Source organism: Endocarpon pusillum, assembly GCF_000464535.1.
Source record: "Endocarpon pusillum Z07020 unplaced genomic scaffold scaffold4993, whole genome shotgun sequence".
In the NCBI taxonomy this organism is placed as follows: domain Eukaryota; kingdom Fungi; phylum Ascomycota; class Eurotiomycetes; order Verrucariales; family Verrucariaceae; genus Endocarpon; species Endocarpon pusillum.
This window is the reverse complement of record NW_006916474.1, coordinates 390,651-409,096: the sequence shown is the minus strand read 5'-3', so window position 1 is coordinate 409,096 and position 18,446 is coordinate 390,651. Positions and strand designations below refer to the sequence as shown.

General features: G+C 51.5%; 4 protein-coding genes across 4 annotated transcripts; 2 read left to right on the top strand and 2 right to left on the bottom strand.

Moving 5' to 3' along the window:
• Positions 1-143: 143 nt before the first annotated feature.
• Positions 144-956, top strand: EPUS_00366 (uncharacterized protein; the record flags this gene model as incomplete). The annotated part of the gene is made up of 1 exon (XM_007806022.1): positions 144-956. One exon carries the CDS (start codon positions 144-146, stop codon positions 954-956), a length of 813 nt encoding a protein of 270 aa, XP_007804213.1.
• Positions 957-2,292: 1,336 nt separating this feature from the next.
• EPUS_00365 (uncharacterized protein) lies at positions 2,293-4,851 on the bottom strand (the record flags this gene model as incomplete). The annotated part of the gene is made up of 1 exon (XM_007806021.1): positions 2,293-4,851. The coding sequence occupies one exon, from the start codon at positions 4,849-4,851 to the stop codon at positions 2,293-2,295; it is 2,559 nt and encodes an 852-aa protein (XP_007804212.1).
• A 2,682-nt stretch (positions 4,852-7,533) lies between these two features.
• EPUS_00364 (uncharacterized protein) lies at positions 7,534-8,244 on the top strand (the record flags this gene model as incomplete). The annotated part of the gene is made up of 2 exons (XM_007806020.1): positions 7,534-7,934; positions 7,986-8,244. The coding sequence occupies 2 exons, from the start codon at positions 7,534-7,536 to the stop codon at positions 8,242-8,244; spliced, it is 660 nt and encodes a 219-aa protein (XP_007804211.1).
• Positions 8,245-8,463: 219 nt separating this feature from the next.
• EPUS_00363 (uncharacterized protein) lies at positions 8,464-10,997 on the bottom strand (the record flags this gene model as incomplete). The annotated part of the gene is made up of 5 exons (XM_007806019.1): positions 8,464-9,835; positions 9,884-10,007; positions 10,399-10,488; positions 10,539-10,716; positions 10,776-10,997. 5 exons carry the CDS (start codon positions 10,995-10,997, stop codon positions 8,464-8,466), a joined length of 1,986 nt encoding a protein of 661 aa, XP_007804210.1.
• Positions 10,998-18,446: the final 7,449 nt, after the last annotated feature.

Below are 18,446 nucleotides of genomic sequence, written 5' to 3'. Positions count from 1 at the left end.
TTATTATCCTGCTCGAAGGATTCCGCGTTGATGTCCCTGACGACAAGATACTGATAGCTAAAAATACAAGCCATACCCTAGACTTTTAATCCTTATCTCTACCTCTCCAGGCTCTGATAGTCCGCCGTCCAAACAGACAGAGTATGCAGTCGCCATGCTCAAACCTCCGACTCACTGGTCTTGTCAGCCTTTTCGTTTGCATCCTCGCCTTTGGCATTAACGCATACACCAAGCAGGCTTCGAGACATGAGGAACAGGTGTCTCCATACAGTTCATTGTCCGTACTCGTTGGAGCGCCAACCTCTCCTGCACAGACTCGTTCGGAAGCAATCTCCCAGCGCAACACGCCTCTTCCAAGGCAGCACACCCCACCCCTCTTTTCACATGGCGGAGTATTCCAACGCATGACCAGAAGTACCATACAGTCAGCATGTCCAAGCCCAGAAGCGGTAGCGAGAGCCGCACCGCCATACTCGAGCGAAAACAAGCACGGCCGCTTTCACCGGCACAAGAGAACCCAGATCCCGAAGCCGGATAACAATGACACCGATAACGACGATGACAATGACCCACCCCTAACCCCGTCACAACCCACCCACAAACCGCCCAGCACCCTCCAAACAAGCAGCAGCACCACTACCACCACACCATCCCTCCCCGACAATAAACCTTTCAAACTGCCCTCCCCACGCACCAGCACCAGCACCAGCACCAGCACCAGCGCCAACATGCGCGCCTCGCAACCCAGCAAACGCTCACCCGGCCACACCGACCCGTACTCTGCCTTCTACGGCAGACGAGACAAACGCATCAGCCGACCAGCCCTCATCATTCTAACCCTCGGCTCCATGATGCTCCTCGGACTACTCCTGTATCTGGGCTGGATGGTGGTGTGGAGAGACTTCGGCCTGGATGTCCTGTGGGAGGAGTTGAGGATGCGGAGTGCTGATTGTTGATCTGTCTGTCTGTCTATCTATCTATCTATCTAGATGGGTATTACATGAGAGCAGAGAAGGGGAGTGGTGTAGTGTGCTGTGCTGTACTGTGGTGTTGAGTGAGAAGTGTTGAAGGGGAGATGCAAAGCCAGCCGCGAAGGGGCAGATGGGGGAAAGCAAGGGATGCGTACATGCACGCAGCGAGTGTGTTTGAATCATATAATCGACGAGCCGACTCCTCATGTAGCAAGCATACTAGTAGCGTTGAGAATTAATGCCAAGGGGCCCGCCCGGCTTGTGTGCGGAAAAGGCCTGCCTCAGCACCTTCTCCTCCCGGAACTCTCCATGTACATTCAACTAGTTACTTAGATAGATAGGCAGGCTAGACGCAGCCCGGGAGGCCTTATTTGGTTCTGTAGTAACCCCATCTACTATTGTTGGACCAAAAGGACCGTGGCCCTCAGAGGACCGTAAACTAGCTTTTTGTCTGACAACTATACATCAGTGTTACTATTCAGCATCTATAAGTGAGTGAGTGAGTGAGCGAGTCGTAGTTCTTTGGTTGGTTGGTTGGTTGGTTGGTTGGTTGGTTGATTGAGAGATCCATGCGATTGCATCCGTCCATGGCCCTCTTCTTCTTCTTCTTCTGCTTCTGCTTCTGCTTCTGCTTCTGCTTCTGACGACGATGAGGATGAGGATGAGGAAGTGCACGATGTGGGATGTGGATAGCAAGATAGGGACCGGCGGGGATTGATGTGCGGAGCTTGAGTTGGTATCTGTGCGAAAAAAAATTATAAAAAAAATTAAAAAAAATAATTGGCCGGTTGAATGAAGGCTTCAGCACGTGCACACACGCGCACACGTACAGGAAAGGACACTCGGTGGGAGCAATGAATGGAAGGAGGAAGGAAGGCTAGAGAGACGGGAAAAGAAACAGCATCAGCAACAGTTTATGTAACCAGATTTTATCTTTGACCTTGAAGTAGATATTCGCCAACCACTGGAACCACAAATCGATCATACCTTTCGTCAACCTCGCCAGTCTGAACCAAGCACCGGGGCATGAGGTACATTCGATCGAACTCGATCTGGTGAATGGATGTGCATGCTTGAGCAACACTCCCAAGTGGAAGGCGGATGGGAAGTAGCGAGTGAGGATTCTGTAAACTTGTATACCAGGGAAACGACTGTGTATCTACAGCGGCGTATCTACTATCCACCACTCTATCACTTTAGGCCAACTTCGTATAGGTGATTCAATTTCCAAGCTCTTCAACAGGTCCTGCATCTGAAAGGGAAAAAAAACACGCACAGAAAACTGAGAAATGTAAAGAACGACACCACAGACCTGTCTTCTCTAGTCCGTGCCGACACCCTTCCTCACAACCCCGGTAAGCGAACCCTCAACGTTGGCAATGGCGCTCTGTAACGCGCTGGTCAAATCGATATGGAACAGTGGTCGGTTCAATCCGTGCACAACCGCCAACTTCTTCACTTCCACCTGGGTGTAGGCTTTGCTCTTGGACAGCTCCCTTTGTAGATCCAGTCCCTTATCATCATCACTGCTACTACTACTCGTCTCGCCACTCCGATGGATCTGATCGGTCGGGTGGCCATTGGCGGAAGTGGTCCTGCCGCTTTTCTCAACATCCAGGCTACTCTGTCGTCGGTAAACGTTGCGATTCTCCTGATGTTCGGCGGCAGCGGCGGCGGATGAGGAACCCCCAATCTCAGCGACGCTGAAGATGGGTTTCCAGCGGTGGTACTGTTCGGCTGGAAGGGTGGGGTAACCGAAGCCGGCGGAGGCAAGGGCACGCTTGGTCCAGCGGTTATTGATACATGCGACGTGCCACTGTACGGCATCAGGGGCGGCATAGCGATCAAGTTGATTGCGGACGTCGATAAGATTCTGAATCGAGGTGACATCAACGTTGTTGACAGAAGAGAAGTCGAGGATGATGGCCTTCAATGTGGGGAGGTGGCTGCGGTCCGGGTCGTGGCGCCCACGTCGAGGGCCTGGGTTGTTCCAGGGCCGGTCCCCGAGGCGCGGGTAGCTGTCGGGGTTGGTCCGACGGGTTTGTTCGAAGATGGTGCTGACCATGTGATCAAGATAGTGGTTGGCATTAGGGTAATTGAAGCCTTCGCTGAAGCGATAGATGAAGATGCCGGGATATGGAGAAACGATGTCGATGTGAGGATTCGAGCCATCATTGTGATTGATGGGAAGGAAGATGTTGCGGAAGCCGGTGTCAGCATCCAGACTCCCCGCCCCGGTTTTCTGAAGGGTGCCGTGTTCTTGTCCTTGGGTGGGAGATCTTCCCGCGTCAGAGACATGGTCACCGACCACCGAGTGGATCTGGACTTTGCCAAGAAATCTCCCATTCGCCTTGACGACACGGAAGAGAAGGACGGCGACACTGAGACAGATGGTGACATAGACGCCATTTTCAATGTTGGTGAAGATAGTGACAAAGACACCAGCAAAGAAGATGACGACTTCAAAGGGAGAGACGCGCCAGAACTGGTAAACAGTGTTTGGCGGAGTGATGAGATCACCAACCGCGTGAATAATGACAGCTGACAGTGCAGCGTTGGGAATGTAGAAGAACACGGCCGGTAAAGCGTAGATTGCAAGCAGCACGAGCAGAGCGGTGATGACCCCAGCGAAAGGTGTCCGCACGCCAGCCTTGGATTTGATGGCGGTGCGTGAGAATGAGCCAGTCGCCGGATAGGCTCCGAGGAAAGGACCGAGCAGGTTGGTAACACCAATCGCAACCAGTTCTTGAGAAGGATCGATGGTGTAATTGTTGATGCGCCCGAACGACTTGGATATGGCGATATGTTCGATGAGAAGAACGATGACGGAAGCTGGAAGCTCGCTGATAAAGAGTCTGACGATGTCTGTATTGAGGGTGGGCACGGCGGCATTCTGGAACCCACGAGGAACCGTCAGAACAATCCCGAATCGGGGGTTGTCCCTGTGGTGGCGATTCGCTAGCCAGCTGATCAGGGTGTAAAGCAATATAACGAACGCAGTCCGAAGCGTCGAGATGAAGAAAAACGTCTTTGCCCGGTCAGGCTTACGTTGTGCGAGGGAAGTGCAAGTAAAACGATAAGCATAGAGTAGGAACAATGCTGTGAGTCCGAGCGCGGCATCGAGTTTGGTGTCCGGAAGATGCTTGAGGGTGTTGATGACAACTCTGTAGGTGGAAGCTCTTGTATCGAAGCCCCTGATGCCCATCAAATTGGGCACTTGGCCAACGGCAATGTTGATAGCAGAACCTGTCATGAAGGCAGATATTGCAGTCAAAGAAATGAACTCGACGATCCAGCCGCAACGGGCAAGTCCAATGAAGACAATAATAGCTCCAGCGACGACAGATAGAGCGGAAGCGACGACATGCCCCGGTATATCGGGGTTTGTCTCTTCAGCTCGGAGCACAATCTTGCCCACCAGAGTGGACATTACGGCCACAGGCCCAATGGTGATATCCTTGGAAGTAGCGAAGAACCAGTAGATGAGGACTCCCATGAACGACGAGTACAGACCGAATTGGACGGGAAGTGCGGCGAGCCTGGCATAGGCCATCCCCTGGGGCACCACCACGAAGCCCACAGTGATGCCTGCCACAAGGTCGCCAATCAGCCATTGTAGATTGTAGCGGGTGATCCAATGGGTGAAGGGGAAGAGGTTATGAGCATATCGAAGGAGATTTGAGCCGCTTGGAAGGGTCTCTTTGAACCATTCTAGGGTTGTCGGCTCTCCTTCAACATAAGTATCGGCTGTATCGACTGAATAGGTAGACTCTCCTCGAGTCATCGACTCGGAGTTATAATACGGATCGCGCTCGTGGACCTTGATGCGAAGGACCTTGGCCACTCCTAGCCAGAATTTGGTAGACGTGCTGGACGACATGGTGTGTCTCAATTATCGATAGATAGCTCAATAAGGACAATGCCTGACTCTTGGCGTGGAAGTCGTCGGCCGGTGAGCGACCACGGCGTAGCTGTGCAGGGTCAAATTGAGCTCATGACAGCCCTAGACAGCCGAGTTTACAATCAAGTGCTAGGATGTGGTATGGATGTGGAAGTCTGGGAAGAGGAGTTGAAAGATTATGATGGAGAAATGGCGGAAGGGAAGAATGACTTTAACAAGGAATAGCCAAAGGAGCATACTTAGTCAGGCTGTGACAGGGATGCTAACCTTCGCGGTAACGTGTGCCTAAGAAAGGAGTAGATCAGCTCTTTCAGATAAGAATCGGCCTGAAACGCAAGTCAAGCAGGTAGACAGAAAAAAGGGGATACTCGTTGGGTGCCAGGTCTATGGGAAGTTGAGCCACGGAAAGTTGCTCTTTGGTAATGGCCATGGGTATGGGAGCTAATGACGTGTATGCGTGCTCGATTTTGAGTGACCATTTCTGGATGGATCAGGTTAGCTGCCGCATCGAGAAATTCCCTCCCCTGGATCACGTTGCCAGGGACAGGGTTGACAACAACTGTCATAAAATCATAGGAACCCTTCGATCGCCTAGCAAGGCCCAATCCCAAAGCTCAGGTAAGGTGCGACATGTGCCCTGTATGGGAGTATTGCCTGGAAAGGGTGCGAGACTGTGCTCACACACGTGCTGGACGGTCGAGAACAAAAGATATCTGCGTAATTATGCGCGAGTAGTATAAAGACGATCAAGCGAGCAAACTTAACTGCAGGCCCTTGGACGTGAACAGAGATTTCCCCTCCCAAGCTTGGATTTGGTTATTGTCATCGGCCGATCGATGAAAAGAGGGTTCTTACTACGTAGCATCGTATGCCATATCACTTGAGCAGGAGAAGCGACTTGGTCTGAATTTTCCACAATGCTGAAGACGTGATTTGACGATGACTGCACAAAATGCTTAGTCGAATAAGAGAGCCCAACTACCTCTTAGTGAGAACTTAGTCGGTATGTAGTGCAGCGCATGGGACAGGCTGGTAGAGCAGGTTGACGCATACCCTGGTCGTGACTGCGGAGAAGCTTACTACGTATGCTGTCCCGCGATCGCTGTGTACTTGGACGGGTCACAGGAGCACGAGAACAGCATTCGCCAGCCAATTGATCCTGCACCGACAGAGGTCCATCGGCCTCAGCAGTGAAGTAATCGAGATCCGAATTGGTGGGTGTGGACCTCGAGTGTATGTTGTATCCAGGAAATCAACCTAGCGGGGATACTTCTGGGGCAGACCAATCGGGGTGTCTCATATGCTTCCGACGTGGACAGACCTTGCCATTGCTCGAGCCGGGCTAGTTTGAGCAGGAAGCACCAGGTGCAGAGTAACAAGCACTCCATGAAGCTTATCTCCTGCAAGCACAGATCATGACACACCGACATGGTCATGGCTTATCTTAGGGTCATGGCATCATGGTGACAGTAGTGCTGCGAAAAGACAAGACGCCACCCAAGCAGGACATGGTTGCAAGTACTGATACACCACGAGGAACTTCTGCCTAATTTTGATGTCGATGGTGAAGAAGGAAGTACGAAGTACGTAGTATGAGCATGAGGCAGCATGAGGCAGCATGAGGCAGCATGAGGCGGCAGGAGGCGGCAAGAGGCGGCATTAAGCAGCATCAGATCCTAGTGTAGAATGCGGAAGATGTCACTGGGCAGCAGTGTCGGCTCAAAGCGTCAATCGGTGGTGTGTGTAACCAAGTTACTACGTAGTATGTGGTTGCAAGCGAAAATAATGTATGTGATGCACTAGGAATTTTGGTTTTCGCTAGTATTGTTGTTATCTTGACATAGTGTAGGGAGCACCCCGTAAATGACTTCTTTTCCCATAGACTTCGTCCCTTCTTGATCTATAAGTGTGTAATGATCAGTATAGAGATAAAATGATCCCTTATTGATTGTACTTGTTTTAGTGGTCAATCAGTAATCATATCACGTTGAAGTAACAGGTATTGTAACGGTACGTAGTACAGACAAATTTGTCTTGACGCCCCACATGCATTACTTGCATCTGTAACCATACCATAGTAGTTAGTAGAAATCCTACTACGGTACCAGGCAGAAGTATCCATAGCTCGGCGCTAGTATCTCCGCCAGAAAACGGACTACAAACGAACCAGCTAAGCCTTAAGAAGCTAAGTGGTACTACTATAGCCAATAATTATGGAACATTCTCCAGGAAGCTTCTAGACATCAATGTGGCGCTGTATCGGAACTAGCTGTTACTAGCACCGAGCTATGAATACTTCTGCCCCCTACCGTAGTAAATACAAAGTTCGGATGAAATGACTCGCAGGTGCCAAGGCCCCTCATGGTGGACGGTTTTTTGCCAAGCTATCTTGGCAGGAACTTCCGCTCGCACACCCGCACCCGTATCCGTATCCGCATCCGCCATAGCTTCCCTTCTGGGCTTCTGCTGCCAAGTGGTCAAGCTGTCAAGCTGTCAAGCTGTCAAGTTGCTCCAAGCTGTTCACCTCTTTACCTGGGAGAGTAACGCAGTCGGCGGTGTTTTTATCCCCTTTTCAATGACGAGCATCAGCGCAGCAGCAATCTGAGCAAAACACTCCTTGGGTTGGAAGTTCACCATAGTCTTGGACAACGCTCCGCAAAAATGGCAGAGACTGTGAATCCCGTCGAGATCACTCCACAACCACCTTCCAACACCGCACCCTCGGCCCCTACTCCGTCGCAGCCAACACAGATCTCTCGGATATCATCACCAACTCCACATTTTTCCGCATCATCAAATCTACCACCACAACAGCCTCAACAGTCTCAACAACCCCTTCCCCAATCACCAGTCCCCACCATGCCCCCGTCAGTCCAACCTCAATCTCAGTCCCAACCACAACCCCAACCACAAACTCCAAACAACAACCAATCCACCACCACCGCCGCCATAGGCTCTTCCTACCCTCCCCGCGCAGCTCCCGGCGCCCCGGGCCGCAACTACCTCAACACTCACCTGGCACCCTACCTCCGCACCGGCATGACCAAAATCCTAGACGCGAAGTCAGCATTACCATCTCCTACCCCCTTCCCCCTCTTCTAACCCGTCAGTAGGCCACAGTACCCCCTGCGCTGGCTCGGCGAATACCTGATCTCGCAATCCCTGATCCACGAAGGCGCTACCGACGAGAAAGGCGTGGTGGAGCGCTTTATCTACGACGAACATGGCGCGGCGGTGAAGAGGTTGAGGCCGGAGAGTACGATCGCGGCAGTGGGTGGGTCTGACCAGATCATGGGGGATGGTGCGGTCGGCGGGGTCGCGGTGGAGACAGGAGAAGCAGGGAGAGAGGACACCGAGATGGGCGGGAGTTGAGATGCATGCGTTTGGGACTTGGGAATGGACTAAACTATCATTTGGATGGTTGGACGCAGATTCTATTAGCGATCATAGCGATTGGAGAAATGGCGTATACCAGCAAGAATATGACATAATACAAGGAGGCAAGGACACAAAGCAACCTGGTCCTTGCAGGAATCTCAGTGCGATTTCTTGCATACGAATACAAACACAAGAATTCAAATGACCAATCATTCACTTCGATCCAACGTCCATACCCTCTATCCGATCCTGTTTGACATTATACCACCCTTCCACCCCCAAAATCCCCCCCTTTCCCTCCGTCACCCCTTCCTCACCGTGATCTCCATCCCCATCCGCACCCACTTCCTCAGAATCCATACTCCACCTCCTTACCGCGCGAACGCTCAACTCGCTCCTCCACCCCTCCGCCCACATCTCCATCCCGCACCAAGCAATCATCGCCGCATTATCCGTACACAGCTCCACCGGCGGGAAACACAACTCCACATCCCCATAGCCCCTGACATCCAGAAACCGCCTCAGCACATGGCGCAGGTAGCTATTCGCTGCCACGCCGCCACTCACCACCAACGTCCTGATCGGGGCGGAGCGTTTTAATTGTTCTTCCTTGCGGAGTTTCTCGAGCGCGAGTACCGTCCGGCTGGCAAGGTGGTTGACCGAGCCTGTCAGGGCGGAGCGAGCGAAGGCGAGGAGTTCAGCCGAGGCGAGTTGCTGGTCTGGATGCGATGTGTTGGTGCGAAGGTGGAAGAGCCGGTGCACTTCAGAGGCGATGCCTGAGAAGCTGAAGCGCAGGTGCCGCGTGTCGGCGTAGGGGGTTGGAATGTGCCAGCCGTATTGGTTGGAGGTGCGGATGCACTCTGCCCCGCGGGTGGAGGGGGGTTGGTAGTCGGCGTAGGCGGTTGGGGTGGGAAAGGCGTATGTGGAGAGGTGTTTGGCGTAGGCTATGTCTTTTATTGCGGCTTGAAGTGTGTCAGGGAGGAGCAGTCGGCCGATCTTGTCGAGGGCCTCGCCGATGGCTATGTCTTGGCTGGTGGCTAGGGTTTTATGGTCAATGAGACCCTTGGAGTGGATGAGCATGGTGTGCCCGCCACTGATTAGGAGGCTTAGGAATGGGAACTGGGGCCGTATGCTGGAAGATGTGGACTGTGGACTGAGAGCGTGGACGAGTCGAGGGGTCAGGGCATGCGCCTGCATGTGATGGACTGCAAGAAGTGGTATTTGCCATGCCACAGCCAGGCCCTTTGCTGTATTGAGACCCGTGGAGAGGTTGCTTCGCATCCCTGGGCCGCGGGTGACGGTGATAAAGTCCGGGACACGCTTGAGAGTGCCATTTTTCAAACTGATTGACCGTACGCTGTGTTCTGTTGGTTCAATAGACGCTGTTGGAAGCGCATGTAGAGACTTGTTTACGAGGAGGGCAAGACTTCGGGCGTGCGAGTCAAGAGCCCGGATTGGGTCAATGCCTTTCTTTCCATTATTGTCGGCGGTGATGTGTTCGTGGAAGTGAAGAGAGGCGATGCCATTCCCTCCGCGCTGCGAAGGATGATGGTGTTTCTCAAGGACGGCGACTGATGTATCGTCGCTGGATTGGTTAGTGGAGATTGTGCAAGCGAGGCGTCGACCAGATTACCAAGATGATTCAATAGCAAGTGTCAACAAGCGTCTTCTGCCGAGGGATGAGTGGTGATAGAGGTGCTCTGATGGGAGATTCCAAGTTGGTAATCGTAGGCTTTTCAACATCGACAAACGGCGTCCTGTGATTACATATGTCAGAAATGTCTCTACGCTGCAGGATATTGGAGATCTACAACAGCCGATGTACTCCGTAGTAAATATGTAAAACCATGCGACGTCAATTTCTCTGGCTTGGGTCTATTACGCTTCTCCAGAGAAGCACTCGTCTTTGCCAGATGCTTATGTCCATGCTTCGATGCTATTTGAATATCAACCTGCTGTTCAGGCAGTTAGCTTTGTGAGCTCTGTTTACTGCGATGCAACGAGGAAAATTCGAGCAATCCGCAACCAAACTCCCTGCTGCAATATGCTGTAATACGACGCTCCCAAAACGAATGCGCTTGGGTATATGATGCAACGCTAAAATGCCTGGTGTTCTCAACAACTAAGCCCAAAGGTTGGAAGCTCAACCTCCTTCTCTAGTTCCACCACTTCGTTGAAGTGCTGTGAACTGTTTCCGTAGTTCAACCCAGAAGTCTTTGCCATTTGCCATCAAATTTGCTGTCGTTGGTCAGTGGATTCCCGAGCGTCCCAAAGCCTGCAAGACATACGTTTAGACTCCCATGGCGTAGAACCGGAGCGACGGCGCGGATGCGGTTTCTCGGCGGGTTTGTACATCAACGGCTGAGGCTCCACGAGAGACTTCATCGCAGACTCGACTTCTCTGGCATTGTAACCAATTATAGGTATATGCTCCTGTGCCACCGGCGTTGACTTTGTGTCGGAATGCTGCGCAGTGGCCAGTCCTTGCCCCCAATCTTTGCTCGTCCTCTGCCCTCCTCCATCACCTCCTTTGCTGCTGGGTTGCGGCTCCTTTTGTTCATGTGGATCTGAGCTCGGTAGGTGAGAAGCGGGTAACCGGTTTTGGGGCCTTGCGCTCGACTTGGTATGCCAGACCCCCCTGTTGTTGCCCGTGTCAAGTTTGGGATCATCAAAATTGGTGGCACGCAAGGCGCCGAAAGTATTGAAACATCTTCGAAATATGCTTGGACGTACCGATCTTCATTCATGACTACTTGCACCTCACACGGGACTCTCTGTCTCGTAGTCACCGACCAGACTCAAGATCTGCTGAAGCCCACCAGCATCGTAGTACTCCGTACAAACATACAAATACAGGGACTGCTAGCACCCTAGCAACACTAGCATCCTACCACCACTACTATCTCCGCAGCTTACATAATGGGCACTCGCGGCAGTGAGAGGTTAGTCTGCATCTAGCATAGTGGCTGTAACTAAGTTAGGGGTGGCACGCTAAGCCGCTAGACGTCCAACATCCCCAAAGACTCAATAAAGGGCAGCTTAAGGAGGAGAGGACATGGATCGCCATGGCTCTGTAGCGTCTAATAGGCAGACAATGCACTTCATACATATCCGCTGTGACCGTGAGAATCCATCCAACAGCTTGACCTATGTTTCGTGGCCTAGAGTAACATTCAATCTGCTCCCTACTGGAAGCCCGCGCATGCGCCACGTCCTTTCTAAAACGTGTAACTCGATAAACACAACCCATCCTCGATGAGGGCAGACAAAACACTCGAACATGGCCCCACTCAAAGACGGTCAGGCGCGCATTCATCCAAGGCGCGCACCTCCAAAACTCTCCACTTCCTTGGATCCCTTCGAAGATGAGGAAGCCGCCAGCGACATTGACCTCGAACCGCCTTCCAAGAAACAAAGAACTGCTCGGTCTTCATTAGGTAGACAAAAGTGGATTCCTGGTGGTCGAGGCGGAGGTGGACGTCACATCGAGTTGAATGGTAGTGAAGTTGAGGTTCAACCCGCAAGAAGTAAAGACGGGTGTTTTGAGCAGAAAGCAGCACACAGCAGGCACGATACGACTTCGGCGGGACAACCGATCCGTACCTCATCACGCAGAACCATGCCGCGACCACAGCCACGCTACAGCACAGCAACCCCNNNTAGACGGATACAAACCCCGGGAAGAACGTGGATGGGAAGAGTTTCACCCCGACCTAGACCTAGAATCAGACCTTGCTGTAATCCCTTCGGAGCAGATTGATGGCCGCGCATTGTCCTCGGGTATACCACAAGGCGACCATGATGGCCCGAGAGATGAGAATGACGCCCAGGAAGAGGCAGTTGTGGCTCAGCCTTCACCTTTGGCGAGGAGAAGACCTGGTCGGCCGCCACGCCGTGCTGATTCAATGCTGAATGGCCTTTATACACCCAAGCAGCCAAGATTTGTTCCTCCACCTGGCCCAAATCCACGCGAGAGACTCACTTTGCCCAGACCTTCTTACAAAGAGCATGATCCGTTTCTGGAATATGAACAGAAAGGCGTTGCTCAGCAAGATTTTGTTGATCGATCAATGGCATCTGTTGGGTATCAAGAGAGCGAGATGTTTGTAAGGCCTGAACAGACGCTCATTCGGTTAATGGAAGGGTCGGTGGAAGAAGACCTCGATCTCGTCCCCGGCTTGAATCCTGAGGGAGAAAATGCGGCGATCGGTAGCACTGGTGTTGGACGCGTTGAATATGACATGGATGAGCAGGACGCGAAGTGGTTGGTCATGCTAAATAAAGCTCGTACACTAGAACAAGTGGAGAACATCAAACCGGCCATTTTTGAAATCACTATGACCAAGATCGAGAAAGAGTGGCATGCGCTTGAGAAAAGAATTCCCAGGAACGATCCCAAACCTCCTCAAACACAGAGGCCAAGATCAAGCTCCGCTGCGGCTGTGAATGGCGAACCTGGTCAAGGAGAGGAGCAAGACAGTAAGTGCTCTATCTGTGACGATGGAGACTGTGAAAATGCAAACGCCATCGTCTTCTGCGACGGCTGTGACTTGGCAGTCCACCAGGAATGCTATGGTGTTCCCTACATCCCAGAGGGCCAGTGGCTCTGTCGCAAATGTCATCTGATCGGACGAGGCACGCCCACCTGCATCTTCTGCCCTAACACAGAAGGTGCTTTCAAGCAGACCAATAGCGCGAAATGGTCTCACCTTTTATGTGCATACTGGATCCCTGAGGCCAGCATAGGCAACATGTCTCTCATGGAGCCCATACTCGACGTTGAAAAGGTTCCATATTCTAGATGGCGTCTCACATGCTTTATTTGTCTGCAGAAGATGGGGGCATGTATTCAGTGCAGCCACCGGAATTGCTATCAAGCGTTCCACGTCACCTGTGCTCGCCGCGCCAAGATGTATTTGCGCATGAAATCGGGACAGGGAGTCAACTCTCTCATGGATAAGGGGCAATTGAAGGCGCTCTGTGACAAACATGTTTCTGCAGAATGGCGGTTAGAACATGATACAGAACGAGCGACAGCAGAAGCTAAGAAGTACTACGCTCAGACCATGAAGAATCGCAAATGGGCAGACAGCCAAGCTTCGGCCCTGGCGCTGGGTCCTTCACAGCCCGAGGCCGGCAGCGACAGCGCCTCGATAATGCAAAGGCTCGTTCTCAATCATGGAACAAACAAGCGGAGCAAGACGCAGAAAGCAGTCTGGCGGCTCCCTTCAGGAGCACCAGTCATTCCAGATGCCATCTGCAAGTCGATCGAGGCGTCCCTTCAGCGCTTCATGGTTCGGAAGAAGAAGGATTTGGTGGCAGAAGTGTGCAAGTACTGGACCTTGAAAAGAGAAGCTCGAAGAGGAGCACCGCTGCTGAAACGACTTCAGCTGCAGATGGATTCTTTCAGTTCCGGCGATGTGACAAGGAGAGACTACGTAGCTCAAGGAGCTACAGGCAGATCAAGACTGGAGCGAAGAATTGAGTTTGGAGAACGACTTCTGCAAGATTTGAGCCGCTTACGGGAACTAAGTGAGATGATCAAAGAACGAGAAGCTTTGAAACTGACGGACGCCACAATATTGAAAGAGATGATTGATACAATCTACTTTCCAATCCCACCCATGCTTCGACCGATTCTTGACAGAGCTCTACAGTACGTTGACCATCGGGAATCATTTTGGTGATCTTTGCTTACATTCGCAATTAGACTCGATTCCAGAAATGTCTTCCAAGAAGGCCTAGACTCAATACGCACAAAGCTGGATACCCAATTTTACACGTCAGTAGCTGTTTTCTCCGCTGAGCTGGCCAACGTTCTCAGCTCCGACCTTGGGGTGGAGGCAGCCAACACAGCAGAATTTCAGCAACAAGTCACTGGCAAAGCTGTCGACATGACAACCGAGCAACGAGACCGGCGCAAGCTCGCGAAGCGAATTGTCAAAGCTGTCCAGCCTGCTTTGGAGGAAGCTCTTCGAAATGAGAGCGAGATTAGCGGACGTCCTTTTGAGAAACAAATCCGAGAACTTGATATGATGCTTGGCAACTCGATGTTATCTCGTCGAGAATCATATTCTGGCTCCAACAATGGAGAAGAAATGGAGCTTCAGAGCTTGCTCAAATCTTCCAACGGCCACCAGACCCCATTACCTGTCACCAGGCAGAGGGAAGGAGACGAACACCATGCCGAAGCTGCAATCGACACCTTGATCTTTGCGAACAGCAAGACAGCAGACTTACACGACGTAGATATGGTGGATGCGCCAAATGAGCCCGGGGAAGAAGTTGATGGATCCATTGCCCAATTGAACGGCGAACTTTCTGCCAATACACAACAAATCGTGGTTGAGAATACGCCTCCAGCATCCACGAACGGGGTCAAGGCAGATGGCATTCCTGAAAACACCAATCTACCAAACAACTCCAGGGCGTCTGTGCCAGAACCTCCTACACCACCCTTGAGCCTTGGAGGATTGCAGCAATCTACCTTCGCCTTTGGTGGCATACCATGGTATGTTGAGCCATTCGACCCTGATGGCACCACCGTCCACGAAGAAAGATGGACTGGTCCGGAAGTTCTGCGGGAAATGAGCGAAGAGTTGACAGATATTGATGATGAGGAGCTCCAAGGTCTTGGAGGTCCCGACTTCGATACAGACAACCACAACGTGACCACGACGATAACTTCTACGGCAGCGGCGCCGAAGAAGGGAAATTTGAAGAAGAATGGTAAGATGAGAAGACGTTGGAAAGGCTTCAAGTGATGAAAGCAATCCGGTTCAGGTTACTGGCCTTCAGATGGTCAGCATCGAGGCCAAATGCTATCATTGGCACGGACTGGTCTATCTCGAGTGATTCGAACAGCTCCTTTGAGCATTGGTTTAGCATTTCCAGGGCTGGTCATCACTGGAGTGGCGTGAAGGGCTAGACGGGTGGTCTGCTATGCACAGGTGGGACATGAGGCCTGCGGGTCGAGTTGTACGTTTGAAGGTCTTTTTTTGTATCAATATCGCGTGGTTCAGCGGCTTGGCCACTTCTGCAGAAGCAGCAGGCAGCTGCAATCGAAGCAGGATAGAGTAGCTGTCGACAACGACCCCAGATTCTGCGTACACGATTCGTGCAACTTGAATGAAGCTTTGCGCCAAGTTTGCTCCCACCAAAGCTGGAAGTGAGGCTGGAATTCCCAAGTAACTTAGGCCGTAGGCCCCGAAAGAAGGCTAGCTAGCTAGCGCATTTTCTGCTTGCAGCCCGGTGAGATTTTTGGACGAGCACAGCATAATTTCCTTTCCCATAACAAATCTGTCTTCTGCGGCTTGATACCTCTTCCAAGCTTCTAGAAGCAGGCAACTCTCTTCAACTCACTCACCCTTCAGCATCTTCATCCATAGATTATCCTGCAAGCACAGTCCACGGCTCCACCTTCGTCTCGTTGTCCTACCTCCTGTCTCTCTTGCTTTCCCGTCGCCCAACAGATCACCAACAAACGCCGCCAGACATGGCTGACTTTGAAGAAGGCAATGGCAGTGGCCGCTATGACGGTCAGTCTTTTTTGAGTGATTGCTTGCACCTGGCAAATGGAATCTAATCCGCGTCCCTCAGATGAGAGATCCTTCGACCGGCGTGACCGATCTGCTTCACCCCGTGGCGATCGCGAGGAGCGCAATCGAAGCCGATCTCCACGTGACAGACCGTAAATAATTCATGTCAAGTTGTTCGTTGCTCGACTAATCTTGATAGTCCTCCACCACCAGCAGACACTCGCATGAAGGATGCCGACGATGAGGGTGCTGTGAACACTGGCTCCAATCTCTTTGTCACTGGTATCCATCCACGTCTATCCGAGTCCGATGTCTCTCGGCTCTTTGACAAGTATGGCGAGGTTGAGAATTGCTCCATCATGCTAGATCCTCATACCAAAGAATCTCGTGGGTTTGGTTTCGTCAAAATGGTTACAGCCGAACAGGCAGATGCCGCCAAGGAAGGTCTCCAAGGTGAAGTGATCGAAGGCCGCACTCTTAGCATCGAGAAGGCTCGACGCGCTCGTCCGAGGACTCCAACACCCGGCAAATATTTTGGTCCTCCAAAGCGTGGTCAGTCAAAGACTATTTCTGTTTGGAGTTTTCTAACTCCTTTATAGGTGACTTCGGTGCTCCCCGTGGCGGCGGCCGTGGCGGTCGTTTCGATCGATATGATGATCGCCGTGGTGGCGGCGGTGGCTATGGTGGCAGACGTGACGACTATCGTGGAGGCTCTCGCTATGACACTTATGATCGCCGCGAGTATGGTGGCAGACGTGATCGTGACGAAGGATACGGATCTCGGAACATTGATCGTTACGCAAGCTCTGGCCGCGATGACCGGTATAGTGGTCGTGGCGACGAACGACGCGGAGGCGGCGGCCGAGGCGGCTACTATGAACGTAACGATGATCGCGGCGGATATGATGCTCCTGCTGGTCGAGATGATGCTCGCGAGCCTTACAGTGGTGGTCGAGAATACAGCTCTCGTGAGGACCGTTATACCAGATAACGTGGCTCGTCTCTACCGCAAGCTAAGTACGGCAGTCTTCTGTCGACCTTCACTTTCCTTCTTCACTCTTCCGTGGCGGTCACTCAAGCTCCATACCTATTTCCGATTCCACTCCTGTATCCAGAAAGCTTGTCCACAATGCTTCATCGGAGATGTGTCGAGAAATTCGGCGAGTGCGACGAAGAAGTTGTTCGCTCTGTTTCCAATCTCAAAATTCGGTCTGTTTCAGCGGTTACGGCAAGGACATCAAATTGCGGACAATCCTTCGGCTTTAGTCAACATGTACTGCACCTCGAGATGCTTTTCTTCTTCTAGCCACAAAAGAGGCAGTAAGACCACACGGGATATCAGCAGAGCGGTCTTACAAGTTTCAGCTCGATAGTCTCGCCTTTCTGCTTCAAAACATTACATCGATATGCGCGGGATAATTCGTCTTGCCCTTGCACCATAGCTTTCGAAAATACAGTAAAGCGGCATGCTCGCCCATCTGATTTCGCCTGATCTCGCCTTGATTCCGTCTGATTCCGCCTCTCAGTAGTCGTCATGCAAACCGCCAGCCATAACATCAATACACAAGGTATATGATCAATCTTTCTTGGATAATCACCATGACCATAAACGAAGAACGATTGTCAGGACGAACGCTCAGCTGCTGAAGATTCGTCCATGGCTTTTCTCTTCGCATATCATCATTATCATGATTGATCAATTCAGATACTAGGTACGTAACTCTCTACAAGGTATTAATTTGATCTTCAGGTTATAGTCTCCTGCACAAGATATAAACGTCGTGCTTTTTGCTTGGATTATTTCTGCATACTGGAAATGACTGGTCTCTTAAGAGTGCGCAGCTCAATCGGTCTCCCAAACCAAAAATCCAGGGGCCTCTGTATGTGCATCTACGACCCCTGAACAGTCTATTCAACACTCTATCACTACCAAGCTATCAAGGCTCTCAGGGCCATATACTCACGCGGTGAGGTGCACAGTCAGGCCTTTTCCTGCTGCCTACGGTTGCGGCCCCTGTCTCAAATGCAGCTTCTTTCGTACCAAGAAGCAACTATTACTCACATCCTTAATTGGTAATGTGGCCTTCCCAATCTTTTTCGAAAATGGCCAAGGAGGTGCAAAAACTCATGGGAACAATTCTGGCATAGTGTGGATGAGAAAGCTGATATCGGAGTTCTCACCAGTTCCTGGGCCACGCCTTGATCCCTTAACTCAGCAGGAAACCTTACTGGTGGTATCCCTGAACGCTGATGAATTCTCGGGGGTTTCCTGAAAAAGGCTTCCCATATATCAAATGGCTGCTAATAGGGGCATACCAGGTAGGTCAGATAAAGTATGTATAAGAATCCCTGGTTCTGCGATGGTGCTTGTCTGTCCACTATATCTCACAGTTCTCACAGTATGTGGGATGACACAAATCAGGTATCTGGGTGTAGAATATCACCAGGGCAAGAAGAGAGTGAATGCTGGTTTGATGAAACCACTTTCATTATGTTTATACCCATTCTCGGTCACCAGAAGATGAAGGGTTGATAGTGCCGGCAGCAAGAAGCGGTGTCTTTTGTGTTTCTGGGCGCGTACCCTTGTTTTGTGTTAATCCTCACTGTATAAGTCTGTAGCTGGAGATATTACCACTTAGCTTATAGATGTACTGAACA